A 15,156-nucleotide genomic window follows, 5' to 3' on the forward strand; every position below is an offset into this window, starting at 1 on the left:
ACATTCCGCCATATATGGCATAGCAAGAAATAGTTACAAATAATGCCTAGTTGTGTACCTTTTTTAAAGATATGTCTGAAGGTCATTGCAGGGATTAATCGAATAGTTCGTTGATTAAAGGGTAGCGATCAATTGGGTTACAACTTTCGATGGATGCTCAGCCCTAGTAATTTTGATTGTGCTCTTAATTACTCATGATTAGTACGCTACTTTTTGGAAATTTTCGGTTTGAAAAGCATCTGAAATAGTCGTGCGATTTATGTTACATGAACATTCTTAAGTACTTTGCAGTGCTGAATTCTTTTATCCAAAATTTTCGTTTACTAGTTTGCTGACACTGAAAATATTTTTGACTCATTAAGCCTTTGAAATTTCGATTTTTTATGAGCAAACTGTTGAATCCTTTGGGAAGAGAGGGCAGCCAATTCGGAATCTAAGATCTAAAAATGCTGTCACTTGGAACCGTTTTTTAAATATTTTTTTTATCACTTTTTCCAAAGGTGTCATCGAGACCTGACGCAACTGCCCGGCCTTGTTCGTCTCGTATCTGCCATGCTGGTGACCGAAGGATCGCCTCGGTGATTCACATTTATTTAAAAGAATTCAAACACAAATAAAATAGCTTGTTTTGTAGCTTCCCTTGGGGTTTGGGATTAATTTTTTTTTCTTCCGTTTTCTTTGACTGGAGCCAAAGCTTTGCACTGTTATCTGGCTAGTGTAGAGCCAATATCACCTGGAAGACAAGGGCTGTGTATGACGTCATCGTTAGTGGACCTCTGACCCGCCCCAAGCGACAAAGACGCTGAAGCTCGACGAGGAACGCCGCAAAGGGACAAACGCGTCCGTCTTGGCGTTTCAAAAAGCACCTTCAGTGTCACTAAAGCTGCTTTGTGAAAGTTTGCCACTTCAACCAAGTTTTCTTTTTTTTGACACAGTCCCTCGGGTCTTCAACCTCGCCATATTGAGTACGGTGTCTCAAAATTAACCAGTGTCTTTAAAGGGATACTTCAACGAAATTTGAAATATTCCCGTCGTGTTCAAAAATAGGTTGAATATGATCCACAATTTCCGTAAATGACAATCGCACGTTTGTATTTTGATCCTGGTGGCTGTATTTTCCGTTATAAACGGCCCACTCTGGCAAGCCCTCGGAGAAGGCCCAGCTTAGAGCACGTGACATCCAACGCAGTGGTGACGTAGGTCGTCTCAAGACGAGCAAAGCTACGGCGAGGCTGACGTCGAGAGGATGGCCTAGTCATTCCAGCCACCGAAGCGGCTGCTTTTGTACGAATTTTGAGTGACGGGTTAATCTTCTGTAATCTTCTAGGGGGACAATAGCGACTTCTGCGACACACAAAAGGCATTCTCGGGAACAGGGGAGTTTCTCCTGCCCCTCTTCTCTCGTCGTGGCCGGAGACGAGACAACCTCCGTCACTAGCTGTCAAGGTTCCTAGACGAGCATTACAAACGAGGCGTTAGCGACATCCACCAGGTGCTCTTTGCTAATCGTTTAATTCGTTTTAAAATTCCTTTTCGAGACTTTTTAACAATATATTGGTATGTTCCATGTGATACTGCTCTTTTGAACACATATAGACCAAAAAATGAGCGCCGAAATTTCGTTGTAGTATCCCTTTAAAGACCAGTTCGCGCTTTCCGCTTTTCCCTCGTTTCCTCCTTTCCCCCCTTCTACCATGTCCACCGTTTCTTGTTTCCCTCTCCCCCATGATGAGGAGGATATCTTTTGCCTTGCAGAATCTTGAGTCTGCTCGTCGGCCTTTAAGCTCTGAGCGACTCTAAAATGCTTTGTAAAAGCGACACTCGTCGTATAAAACAAGTCGATTCAGTATGGTGTCGGAAGACTACCCAATCAAGATTTTACTAAAGCGTCGCGTTATTTTTATTAAATTAAAAAAAAAAAAAAAAAAAAAAAAAAAAAAACTGCTCGGGATTGAAACCGAAACTGGACTGGGGAGGAAGAGGAAATATAGAGGAGAACAGTGTTGGCGACAGTCACGTGGCTGTGCAACTTTTCTTCAATCAACATATTTTTGACTTTTAGAAACCACAAGAAATGGCTATTACATTTCTTTCCTATTTTTAATATTGAGTGTGTGCTTTCAATGATCCAGGACTTTGATTATATTTGGTGGTTGTCACGAAAGAGGAGCACAAGCATAAATTAAATTCGTTTTCACCACGAACTACACTCTCCCCACCTAACACCGTTCGGGAACAAATATATTTCTATGAGTATCTGTATTCCCGGATACTTTTTCGCCGGTTTTGCAGAAGTATCTCGGGGATATCTGCCCAGCCCTGACCAATACTAACGTTTTAATTTTTATACAGGTTGGTACCGCTTTTTAAGCATGAAATGCTTTAAGTCAGACGAATACCAACTAGGAAATTTGAACTTCCTTGTTTGGGTATAAATTCTTCCATAGCCCACTGGACAGTTGATGTCAACAATTCAACGCAAGATTCAACGTCCCCAAGGAAAAACTGGTGAGACCAATCGCAGTCGTGAAGACGATTGTACAGGCCAAAATAGTCGCCATGCGTGTACGTGAACTTTGGTATGGCTTGCTCACGTAGTGGTTGAAAATACAAAAATGGTGGATGAAAATTGTCGATTGCAACAAGCGCGTCACGTACCTCATTCATAAAAGGTTAAAACAGCGCAAAAAACGACGGACAGGGTAAAGAAGGACACGGACAGAGCGCTGTCCGTGTGCTTCTTTACCCTGTCCGTCGTTTTTTGCGCTGTTTTAACCTTTTAAGTATGTCATACCAACTCGCCCAGGCTTCAACTTTACCCCATTCACTTCGAAAACGATGAAGTGCTCTACATTCATTTACAAGAACGAATGTTTTAACAGTTGAGAAAATTTGTGTTCGATTGCGGTTCCAGTTGGGACAACATGATTAACTGGAGGTCTTGTCTCGGAAGACCTCCTGACTCCATTTGCACCTGCCGTCCTCCGAAAAACACATGCTCGCAAGACTAAATAAAATCAAGCCAGCGGGAACAACTAGATATAGGTCGTCAGTACCAACTAAAGGCAGGCCAGCTAGCCCAACTGGAGGTTGGTCAGCAGGACCAGCTGGTGGCAGGCCATGAATATCGATTGGTGGCAAGCCATGAAGACCATGTGGAGACAAGCATGCTTGGCAAACTGGAGGTTGCCCAGCAAGACGACCTGAAAGCAGGCCAGGTGCTCTAACTCGAAGCATCTAGGTATACAAGACCAAATGGAGGCAGGCCATAAATAATAATTAGTGACAACAAGCCATAAAGACCAACTTGAGGCAAGCATGCTTGGCAGACTGGAGGTGGGCCGTCGAGCGAGATGACCCGAGGGCAGGCTAGGTTCTCCAGCTCGGGGCATCAAGGTCTGCGAGATCAAGTGGAGGCAGACAAGACAAACTGAATACAAGCTGTAAAGACCAACTGGAGGCAGGCAATCAAGACCAACTGGAGGATGGCAATCAAGACCAACTGGATATAAGTCATAAAGAATAACTGGAGGCAAGCCATCTTGACCGACTAGAGGCGTGTCAGCAGAACAAACTGAAAACAGACCAGGTGGTCCAAGGGGAAGCAGGTCAGCAAGACCAGCTGGACTCAGGTCAGCGATAACAACTGGACGCGTGCCCGCAGGCCCAAATGAAATGAGGTCAGCGGGACCAACAAAAGACGGGCCAGTAGTACTGGTCCGTATCTTGTACTTGCTAGAGCACCATATCTCCGAAGGAGCTATAGTGCTCTAGTACTCGCTACAAAGTAAGTAGAATATATTTTTAAGCTGAAACTTGCTGGCACAGTTACTCATTTCTCTTTTTTTTTTCGTTAATCAAGTTATATATTAAAACTTTTTCACGGAAGGAGAAAAAACGACAACTTCAAATGCTCCTTATTTTCCCCAGATAGATTTTATAGACTGGAACATCGTCCCGAAACCTAATATGGTCTAGGGATAACATTTGATCGTTTTAGAATAGTTCGCCTGAGCCGTTGATTAAACCACAACGAAGGTGGTCTAGTTTGCCTCCCATACCAACTTAATCCTGGGCGATCGCCCAAGTCGCCCGCATCTAAGGCCGGCCCTGCCTCAGGCACGAAGTGCGCATGTGCGAGTCTTCTGCGGTAACATATGCGCGCAGTTCGTAAAGTAGGGCCCATCGCACCGTATCGGATATGCAAAAACGGTTCCCTAAAACTGTGATGACGCTATCGATTGGGATGCTCGTCACGCGATGCGTTTACGAACAAACCCGCGTTTGCCCAGACCAGGTGTGGACACTGAGCGGGCGCAGTAATCCAATTCGCGCCAAGAGAAGCGTCTGCGCGTGCGTCGTGCCGACAGCAGGGCCATCGCAGTGTCGTGAAGTCAGAAAACCCGACGAAGGACTGTAGTGGAAGCTACGAGTTGCCAGGTCCAATCACAGGCCAGTTCAAAACCACGTGGGGTATATAGATTAATGCGAAAGCATTAACTATATCATGGAGCGCGCCGACGTCATCAGCTTTGAAGCCGCGTATAACGGCCCCTAAACTATTTTCTCCAAGTGAAGCTGAGCTCCCAGCTTTGAAGCCACGCGAAAAGCCTAGCCAAACGGCACCTAGTTTATCCGCTCCCAAAGGAGCGGAGTGTAGCCAGAACCTGATGGATTTCAGCTTCAGTCCCATTGGCTGGCGCGCGTCATAGTTTCCAGGAACGAGGCTCCCATTGGCCGCTCCGCGTCAGTTTCTACGACCGCCACCCCATGGCGCTGCGTGTCCGCGCCGCCAGCGCGCCCGCGCCGGTAACACGAAGCGTCCAAGGTCAGAGCGGCGAGGAAAGAGCGCGCTCGGCCGTCGATGCAAGTACGCCGCAGACGAAATAAGGGAACGGAATAACGACATGCATGCTTTCGCATTCTCAATTCACAACAAGTGCTTAGGTGTACCTCCAGCCTTTACTCTTTTAATCCGACATGCGTATGCGGTCTGCAAGACACAGGAAGCACTAATATGCGCGTACGAGCAACATACCAGGTGCTTTCTAAGTGACTTTAGATTGGGCCTCGCAGCCCGTAGCTCTGACCGTGGTTTATCCTAGGGCGAGACGAAGTATGCTATTTTTTAACTCAAGAATGTAGGGTGAGGGAAAGGAAGGCCAGGGAGGAGAAAGCAGACGGAGTGCTGGAGAAGAGAGGGGAAAATTCCTCCTCTCTTTAGCGTTCCGTCTGCTTCCTCCTCCCTGGCCTTTCCTTTCCCTGGCCCTACCTTTTTAAGTTGCAACAAAATATAGCATATTAAGAAAAGAAATATATATATATATAAAAAAAAAACAAAAAAAAAACATTGCTGTAGTTGAAGCTTGGGCGAGCTGGCATATACTTGAGAATTAAAACAGCATAAAGGACGAGGTACCGGATGAAGGATGACACAGACACAGCGCTTTGTCTGTGTCTTTCTTTATCCGGTCTCTCGTCCTTTGCGCTGTATTAATTTGTAAGAAAAACAACAACTAAAAACATGTTTTTCAATGTATCTTCGGGACACATGTCGGTGTCTTTTCGTTTTACTTTGTTTTACTTTTTTGAACTGAGACCAATCGTAACAACCCAAGCACGCGAGTTCACATATAAATAAAATAAATAATTAATAAAATATATTAATAATTTTTATCAATATATTTTATGGCGACAGGTAGCTGTGCGGTTTCGTTTTTTTATGCTTGATTTTTGGCACGTTAGCAAAAAATAACGCAAACATTTTGCAAAAATTTCAACCATTTCGTCGTTTACCCTGAGACTGGGTTTTTTTTTTGAAGAGCAGAAGTAACAGAAAAACAGACAGGGTTTTCTGTTACTTCTGCTCTTCAAAAAAAAAACCCAGTGTCAGGGTAAACGACGAAATTGTTGACTTCCACCAGCTAGCCTGTACTTTGACTCTTTTCTTATTTTGCAAAAGTTGGTTTGCTTATATTGAGCATATTTTACACAAAACTTGTAAACTAATTTCAATGATATTACCATCTCTACATGCAAAAATACACCATTTGCGTTGAAATGAATATTTTGTACCATACAAAGTGTTTAATATTATTTCAGATAACTTCATAAAAAAATGTTGTGAAAGGTAGAATAATGCAGTCTGTGAAAATGAGGTATAAGGCCAGGGGAACGTAATATAGAGAGCTAATCGTCTTGATAAATGGAATAAATAACTAAAACTATGTTAATTGACTTTTTAACTAGTCAAAATAAACATGGTTTCCATTAGAAACTTGCTGAGCGACATCTAAAACTTGGAACCATATGTTTATTTTCTTAAAAAGTGAATCATTTTTGGTTATTAGATTTATCGTAACGATTAGCTCATTAATTTACCTTGCACGCCTTTTTTTTTACATAAATCTGTTCGAATTAAAATCAAACACCCCGTAAAATAATTTCGTACTACGAAGTGGTTATCTCGTGTACGAAATAACAATTGAGTACAAACTTGCCCGACCGACGCAAGTCTATTTTTCAGCCGGCCAGCAGAGTAACATATCAATTTGTATTCTCCGAACCCTTCACCCCAAGGTCTACGGAGCCCGCGGTCCGCACGCGGACTGCGACCCACTGGGACACGACCCGAGTGGCAACAGGCTGCGAGTTCCCATTTCCATGTCTCGAACTCCAGAATTGGGACATGCGCCATAATGATTTCATGTCGCCAGTTCATTTCCGCTCGAAAAGTAGCTCTACTCTTACAACGTATTCATACAGTTTATTCTCTTCTGTTTCCATTTGCCTCGTGCTTTGTTTTAATTTTTGCTTCCCATCTGTTTATTAAGTTAGTCACCTGTGTAATGTTTTTTTTTTTTGTCTACATCTACATAGGCTGCAAGCTTGAGCCCTCGGCTGCACGAACTCGTTCGGGAGTCTGCAGAAGCAGCTGCCAAAGATAAAGCAACGAGCTCAGGATTCTCGTCTTCGGAAAATATCACTATACTGAAATTATAAGTACTTTCTCAGACTGCTGCTATCAACGATCATTAGGAGAGCAAGAACTGTTGAATGAAGATTATTAAAAAACGTTCAGCCTTTCCACTTTCGTGAAGCAGGAAGACCAGCGGAGCTGTACTCGATACACTGCGTGCTTCTTCTTCGTCGTCGTTTGTTTTTCGCGCTGTTTCCTACGATGAATTCCCACCAACGCGCCCAACCATCCATTCTTGTATTATAGCTGGAAAGGTTGGCGCCATCTACGAGCGACGGCGGAAACCATACTGGTCGTATGCTTGCCGCCGTCGCTTATAGATGGCGGTAGCTGTCCAGGCAGGTTTGTGTCGACATACCGGACGCGATCCTGGGGAACCTAGCCATTAACAGCTCCGCTGTAAAAATGCCAGCAAGTCGGCGGTGCCGAGCAATTTCAGTTTTTTTATCACATCAGGTAAGAGCCCCAAATAGTCTCTTAAACAAATCGGAGCTAAAGATGTTGCTGGCAATTCTGTGAGTTTACAGAAGTCAGAGAGTACGAGGTCCCTTTTCTAGCCGGAGCGCAAGTTTGTCTGCTTCTTGGACAGGGACTGCGATGATGTCGGAACACCAAGGGCTGTTATTGGCTGATTGAAAAAAAAAAATATATATATAGTGGATAGGCATCAAGGCATCTAGCATTGAGGTCTACCCGCTATCCTTTCAATCAGAGCCAATCAGAGCTCGGCGTCGTTCTGACGTCACCGCAACCCCGTGCGCAATTGAAGCAGACGACTTGCTCAGACGCAGCCGTCGCTGCCGGCTGATGGGACAAAATCAAGCACAGGTTAGAAGTTCAGGGCGAGGGAAAGAAAGGCTGGGGAGGGAAAGCAGATAGATTGCTGAAGAGGAGAGGAGGAAACATCCCCCTCGCTCAAGCATTCCGCCTGCTTCCTCCTCCCCAACCTTCCTTTCTTTCGCCCTTCAGCGATGATAGTATATAGAACACGCACAGAAACATGACGAACACCAAGAGGGTGCCCTTTTCGACGCTGTTTGACTGGTGTGCTTTCAGCTCGTAGCGTCTAGCGCGTCGGTAATGCTGTAATTTTAGAAAGAATTTTATACATCAGGACAGGGGACGGGACAACACATCTTTCACCCGCCTTACGTTGGCCCTCAGTGTTTTTGGGGTGGCCTACCTGGTCCCCACACTGACATGAATTTGAGACACCTGCTTTCTCTTAATTATAAGAACGTGAAAGAAAAAAGAAACTAACCTTTGCACAACGTTTGCCTCATTTTCCAAGCGCACCTGAAATTATTAATTAAGGGGAAAAATGCATGGCCGTATCGCAACGTGTCGTCACATCAAACATTATTCAAAACAATGTATTATTTATTTATTTATTTTATTTAGTAATACGGTGAACTAGGGCTCCGGATGTTACAGGAATCTCAGTTAAAAAGAACAACACAAAACGACACCGGCACGTGGCAGGACGGTCGATTGAAAAACACGTACATCCGTAAAATCACAAGCAATATAACCATAATATCAGACTTCGTTTCGCCCTGCAATGAACAATAGGGATGCTTCTCCAGAGCGTGTTCTGTAATAATAATAATAATAATAATAATAATATTTATTCACGAGAGAAGAATTACCAAGTTCAGCTTCGGACCTGGTCAAAGCCGGCAAGGGCTTGTGGGACCAGATCCACCAAGAGAAGAATCAAACGGCGAGCTCGCATATTGTCACACACTATGTAAAAATAAAAGAAGAGAAGAAAATTACACAAAAAATTGTCATTGTTCCCGCAGGAGGAACGCAGTTAGCCGGTGGGCCAGCAGATCAGTCGGAGCACTAAATAAAAAAACGGCACTCATCGGCGCGCACACACACACACACAAGGCGAAGCAGAACGTCGGGACGAACAGACCAAGACTGTAGTTACAAATAGTGTAGGGCACTAAAACAAAAAAAGAGCACCAACGAAAAAAAAAAATCACTGGGCAAACTCGCAGAGGTCTTAATAATAATAATAATAATAATAATAATAATAATAATAACAATAATAATAATAAAAACGAAATACCCAATGCCCTTTTAAAGTGCTACGCGGGTTGGGTTTCTCCATATTTCTTTATTACCTTCAGTGCTAGTTTAGAGAGATCCAAAGTACCATTAGATTAGTTATCAGCGAGGGTCGTGCCAGTTTACATATCTGGAGATAAACATTCAGTTGAAAATGATCGGCCCATTGCGCTCACGTGTGCATGTTGCAAACTACTAGAGCATATTTTTTTAAAAAAAGAGTTGTTTTAGAACACTCCAATGCCGTTCTTTCAATCCAGCATGGGTTTCAAAAGTCCCTGTCCACTGTGATCCAGCTCACTGAAACATTGCATGACAATTCACCACGTCTGTGAACAGTAGAGGGCAGATCGATGCAATGTGCCTAGATTTGTCGAAAGCTTTCGACCGAGCACCCCATCCTGAGCTTAAAAATAAATTACTGAAACTAGAGATAAATAAAAAAAAAAGATTGCGGTGGCTTAGCTCAGCTATGCCAGGATATACGTAGCGTGAGGTTATGCGCACATAATGAGAGGCGCTATCAAGCGGCTACGGTGCAGCGTCAGACATGGCTACTGCGCAACGGAGGCGCACAGCTGGGCACGCGGTGGTGCAGTGCGTCTGCCGCGGCTATGATGTCACTCCTCTGGAATGCGTAGACCGGCGAGGCGGGCGCGGCGGCGGCGGAGAGCGCGGCGGCGGCTTCGCATGGCTCTCATAATGAGCCGTGCTCATTATGCGACCCGTGCTCATTACGCGGAGTGCGCGCCGCCGTGGGCCGCGCGCTCCGCATAATGACCAGGGCTCACATGATGAGCACGGCTCATTATGAGAGCCACGCGAAACTGCTCAACCTCGGCCGGTGTAGCTAACGCTACGAAAGTTGCCTTGTGGATCAAGGCCTACCTTACAAATAGAAAACAATTTGTAGGAATAAGCAAAATCAAACTCAGGTTATGTGAGCGTTCCCTCGGGCGTTCCGCAGGGGGTCTGTTTTGGGACCCATTTTATTCTTGTGCTATATAAACGATATATCAGAAAAGGTAGGACCCTCTCAGATGATCGCTTGCTGTATTGGGTTATTTCTTGCCACGATGGTCAAGTCCGGCTAAAATCGGCACTGCCGACGGTAGAAAACTGATGTAAGGAGTCACAAATGAAAATTAACTCAACTAAAACTGTGTATTCTGTTATAACTAATAAAAAGCAAAACATTGTTCCATTCGTATACAAACCTGAAATCCACCCCTTAGTTCAAGTTCACGAGTTTAAATATCTTGGCATTATGTCATCGGACTTAAACTGGAAAACGCACGTTGACAATGTGTGCTATATACTGCTAGGAGGAAAATCTGTTTTCTCAAGCGCAATTTCAAGCTCGCTCCCCCCCGAAACAAGACTAACTGCTTATAAGGCACTGATATGGCCAACTCTAGCATACGCTTCTATAATTCGAGATCCTTTTAGAGCCTACCAGATAACTAAACTTTAAAAAAAAATACAAAGAATGGCAGCCAGATTTATATTGTCGAAATATCAAAGAAGAGAATCAGTGCAGGAAATGCTTAACGACTTAAACCTTCTACAGCTCTGTGACCGTAGGAAAATAGCTCGCCTAAAATCCTTTTATATGCTAAAAATTGTCTTTTTAATGTTAATACTGACCCTCACATAGTTAACTACTTTCAACTTTATTGTTTCTCTCCAGGGAAGATGGAAAAGAAAACAAAATACAGAAAAAAAGACTGTTTTCGCTTGACAGAGTTCTCCTCCCCACCAGCAACAAGAGAAACTATTTTACATACTAGTGACCCGTAAAACAAGGTTTACATAGGAGCAAAACACACAACATTAAACTTAAAAAAAAGAAAAAAAGATCTGACATGAATCACGAACATTTCTTGCAGGCCATCAAGAAGAGCACTAATAACACTAGAGAAACAATGAACGAATATCCTTTCTGCTCAAAATCATGAAATCCGTGCCAAATCTATGTGTACTATTTATAATATTAGGCAGCGAGTACTCGCTCGAGAACAGGCCGTAGCCTGTTCTCGAGCGAGGCGTTGACCATGCGTCAACACAACGGCCTGCATATGCAGGTACCCTCCGCTTCATATTGGCGATTTATAGAAAAACAAGTTGATTTTGCCTTGCAGACGTTTGATAGGATAGAAGTTTATAATTGTAATTCTCTGTAATGGGAACTATATGAAGGTTTTTAAAAAGTTAATGTGTGAGCGTTGAACTCCGCATTGCACATAATTCGGATTATTCTCTTCTGGAGAACATGCAAGTGATGCAAATTTGTAACCGTTGTACTACCCCAAACAAGGAAGCGGTAATTATAGCAAGAATAAAAGAGGGAAAAGAAGGTTTAAGAGCGAAAGGGGTGATATATGACGGGGTTCAAAAATAATGCCCACAGCTTTTGAAAGTCTGCCAGCATTGTACTTCGGCGTCCCAGCTCATGTACTCATTAATAAGGCAAATAATTATACATACAAAATTAATACTCCTTCTTTTCCAAGAACTATATCAGACTGGAACCTCCTACCTCAAGAATTAACAACAGCAAATACACTAATCTTTTTTTTTTGTTTTTTGAAAAAGGCCTATTGAACCTTTTTGATCCCGTTCGCTAGTGTTTCATATTCAGGTAAAATCATTAGATCTATTTTTTTTTTTTCGGTGTGATGATATTCTGTGCATCCTTGTTTTGTGACTTTTAGAAGATTTATGAATTCAGTGTCGAGTGCTGTGTATTTCTACAAATGTATCAAACACCTGTCTCACTTGTAGGGACATTTTTCGTGTATTCACGTATGTCTTTACGTGTATGTTTTAAACTGGTTCTTTAAATGATTAAAACTGGCTCAACTTTCCACTTTGATGTTTTAAACTGTATTTGCCAGTGTCCGTATTTTGTTTATTTTATTAAATGTATTCTTATGCGTTGTACACTCCTGTAACTACCTCAACAGGCTAACAATATGCACAAATAAGAAATAAATAAAGAAATAAATAACAATGTTTATTGCGTGTTCAGGAACAGTCAGTAGCCTTTTTGTTAAAAAGGAAAACACTTAGACAACGAATAAACAAGAGAGGGAAATCAAGGCGTAAAGAGGCATAAAAAACGACACGAAGACAAGACGACAAAACACGTTAAGGCAAACATTAAAGGGATGCTGCAACGAAATTTCGGAGCTTACTTTTTGGTCTCTTCGTGTTCAAGGGAGCAGCATCACATCGAAAATACCAATATATTGTTAAAAAAGTCAGGAAAAGGAATTTCAAAACGAATCAAACGATTAGCAAAGAGCACCTGGTGGATGTCGCTAACGCCTCGTATGTAGTGCCCGTCTTGGAACCTTGACAGGTTGTGACGATAACTGTCTTGCCCCCGGCACCACGAGAGACGAGGGGAAGGAGGAACTCCCTTCTCCCTGAGGCTCTCTTTTGTTTTTCCCAGACGTCGTTATTGTCCCTCACAAGATTATAGCCCGTCACTCAAAGTTCGTACAAAAGCAGCTTTGGGGTTAATTGCGGAAAGCCGATCGCTGGTGTGCTTCGGCCACTTCGTTGGCTGGAACGGCTAGGACATCCTCTCGACGTCAGCCTCGCCGCAGCTTTGCATGTCCCGAGACAATCTACGTCACGACTGCGGCGGATGTCACGTGCTCTCCGCTGGCTGCTCTACGAGTGCTTGCCAGAGTGTGGCTTTTATAACGAAAAATACAGCAATGGAGGCTCAAAATACAAACATGCGATTGTCATATGCAGATATTGTGGATCATATACAGCCTATTTCTGAATATAACGGGTATATTTAAAATTTTGTTGACGTATCCCTTTAACGCAGATAAAAAAAAAACATCCAGTCAATTCACAGAAGTACATTCACCAATTCGGTCCAAGAACAACCGTGGCAAAAAATAAAATCAAGAGCACCATCATGACGAAAATAATCCGCGGAGAAGGGGAACAAGGAGGACAGAGGACAAACACAAATCCCCAAAACACAGCTAGGTGACTGGTGCGCGACCGAAAAAAAAATCCGCGTGGTCTTGGTATGGAACCAGGTACCTCTCCATTTCCAGTGGAGCGCTTTACCAAAAGAGTTAGACGTCAGTAGAGCAAACGGGTTTTATCAGCTGCCACCAGTCTAACACCAACAAGGGTGAACGGCCTGCATTGTAAGGTTATGATTATAACGCAATTGAATGCGAAGGTGCAAGTGAGCTGGACACGAATGACGAAATAATCTCTAAAGAAGGGGAGCAAGGGGGACAGAGAACAAACATAAATCTCCAAACACAGCTAGGTGTCTGGCGCGCGACCTAAAAAATCCGTCTGGTCGTGGAGGTCGTTTCGACAATTCAGCCACAACCACGTTGAATAAAGTAGGATCATAGGACGCTACTTTGCGGAATCCCGTAGTTTACTTCATGTGTTGTGCTGTCTCTTTCACTCGTAACTACAAATATTTTCCGGTTCAGCGGGAAGTTTTTGATCCAGCGTACAATGCGACCTCGGACCAGGGTGTAAGATAGACAGGCGTTTCCCCACCTGTCTATCTTACACCCTGCCTCGTACCCTAAATTGTATGAGTCCACTCAGGGCATGTGTGACTCACGGTATCAAAAACACCACGAATATCAAAAAACAAAAAAAAAAACGTATTGTTTAAGTTTCCAGATTTGCGCTCATGTTCAATGGTCGTAACAAAGTCAAGGATGGAGTGACCCACTGTGCAGTTTCGTGGGCGAAATCCAGTCATTTGTTCTGGTAAAACACGATTTGATTCAAACCACTATTGCAGACGTAAATGCACCATATTTTTCATATGCTTCATGACACAGCTAGTGAGACTTACCGGACAAAGTGAATCTAATGCAGCTGCAGTTTTTCTACACTTGAGTAAAGGAACGACCTTTGCCAGTTTCCATGAATCTGGCAGAGTTTCCTTGCTCCCAATGCCATTGAATATCACAAGAAGGTTTGACTTCGTTCCTGGACCAAGACTTGCATGTGCTTCGTATGTTATTTGGTCATGACCAGGAGTTGTGCGCTTACAAACTTGTCCTTAGTGCCTCATCTAGTTCGCGAATACTGAAATCGCAGGCTAGTTGCGAGTTGTTTGAGTTAATCACTAAGGCAATGCTTTTTCTGTGGCCTCACGTGATGCCTTATACTCTGAAGAGGACATCGCTGCCCCCGGGTATGTAAGCGAAACGCGAAACTCATTCGCCAGTGTTATTTCCGAAGTACCTGGTGTCAGGGCCAAAGCCTGGAAAGGGCTTCACTAAGTAACTGTAGATTTCGAAGAGCGCACTATATTCTCTACCATTTTGACCTGGGCAAAAGGTGAAAATGCTGCACAAAGCTTTCTCCATCGTCGATTAGAAATCTTTTGTAAAAGCCGATTCATTTTAGTGGAGATACGCTGTTCCTCTCTACAGTCCTCTGTTCTTTCTGATCTCCGATATCGCCTTTCAGCTCTGCGGCGGATAGCTCGAAGCTTCTCGTATTCACCGTTTAACTCACAAGTTATCGGAACAGGCACCTTTTTAGTGGCCCTGGTGAGATTTGGTGCTGATAACCCTTTCGGGGGGAATTCTTCAACTGCCCGCGTCTGTTCGAGTTGCCTGGTGTTGAGAAAACGAAACATCTTCCAGTTTGTATAGGGTACCCGGTGACATGGTTCCTTTGGTGTTAACCGTGGATGGTCAATGAGTATTGGTTAGTGGTCACCGGTACCTGGTGTCTATATCTGTGCCCCAGTTCATGTCATTAAAGATACTTGGAGAGCACAGTGTGAGATCAAGTCAACTGGAATAGTTGACACTTATTAGGTACGTTTGTGAGCCATCATTGAGCATGCTTATGTCGTAGGTATCAATAATATTTTCAATTATTTTTCTCTCTTGTCACAAGGAAGACTACCCCAAAGTGTATAGTGGGCGTTATGGAGCAGTTCGAATTCCTCCCTCGCAGATTTCTTTTGACAATTTAACCAATCGACGAAGCGCTTTCCACCTTTTCCTCTTTGTGATTTCTTTTCTTCGTTATCCTTCCTTCTTTTAAAAATTTACTTACGTCAGGTGCCGAAA

General features: G+C 43.4%; 1 protein-coding gene across 1 annotated transcript in view; it reads left to right on the plus strand.

The window, feature by feature from the left end:
* LOC8033411 (AP-5 complex subunit zeta-1) overlaps positions 1 to 633 on the plus strand; it is a 33,281-nt gene extending 32,648 nt beyond the window's left edge. The window contains exon 18 of the mRNA XM_042286125.1: positions 501 to 633. Within this exon, the coding sequence (XP_042142059.1) occupies positions 501 to 582 (82 nt within the window). The 3' untranslated portion in view covers positions 583 to 633. The remainder of the gene's footprint in view (positions 1 to 500) is intronic.
* Positions 634 to 15,156: the final 14,523 nt, after the last annotated feature.

Source organism: Ixodes scapularis, unplaced genomic scaffold, assembly GCF_016920785.2.
Source record: "Ixodes scapularis isolate PalLabHiFi unplaced genomic scaffold, ASM1692078v2 PGA_scaffold6__148_contigs__length_123643588, whole genome shotgun sequence".
Taxonomy (NCBI): Eukaryota; Metazoa; Arthropoda; class Arachnida; order Ixodida; family Ixodidae; genus Ixodes; species Ixodes scapularis.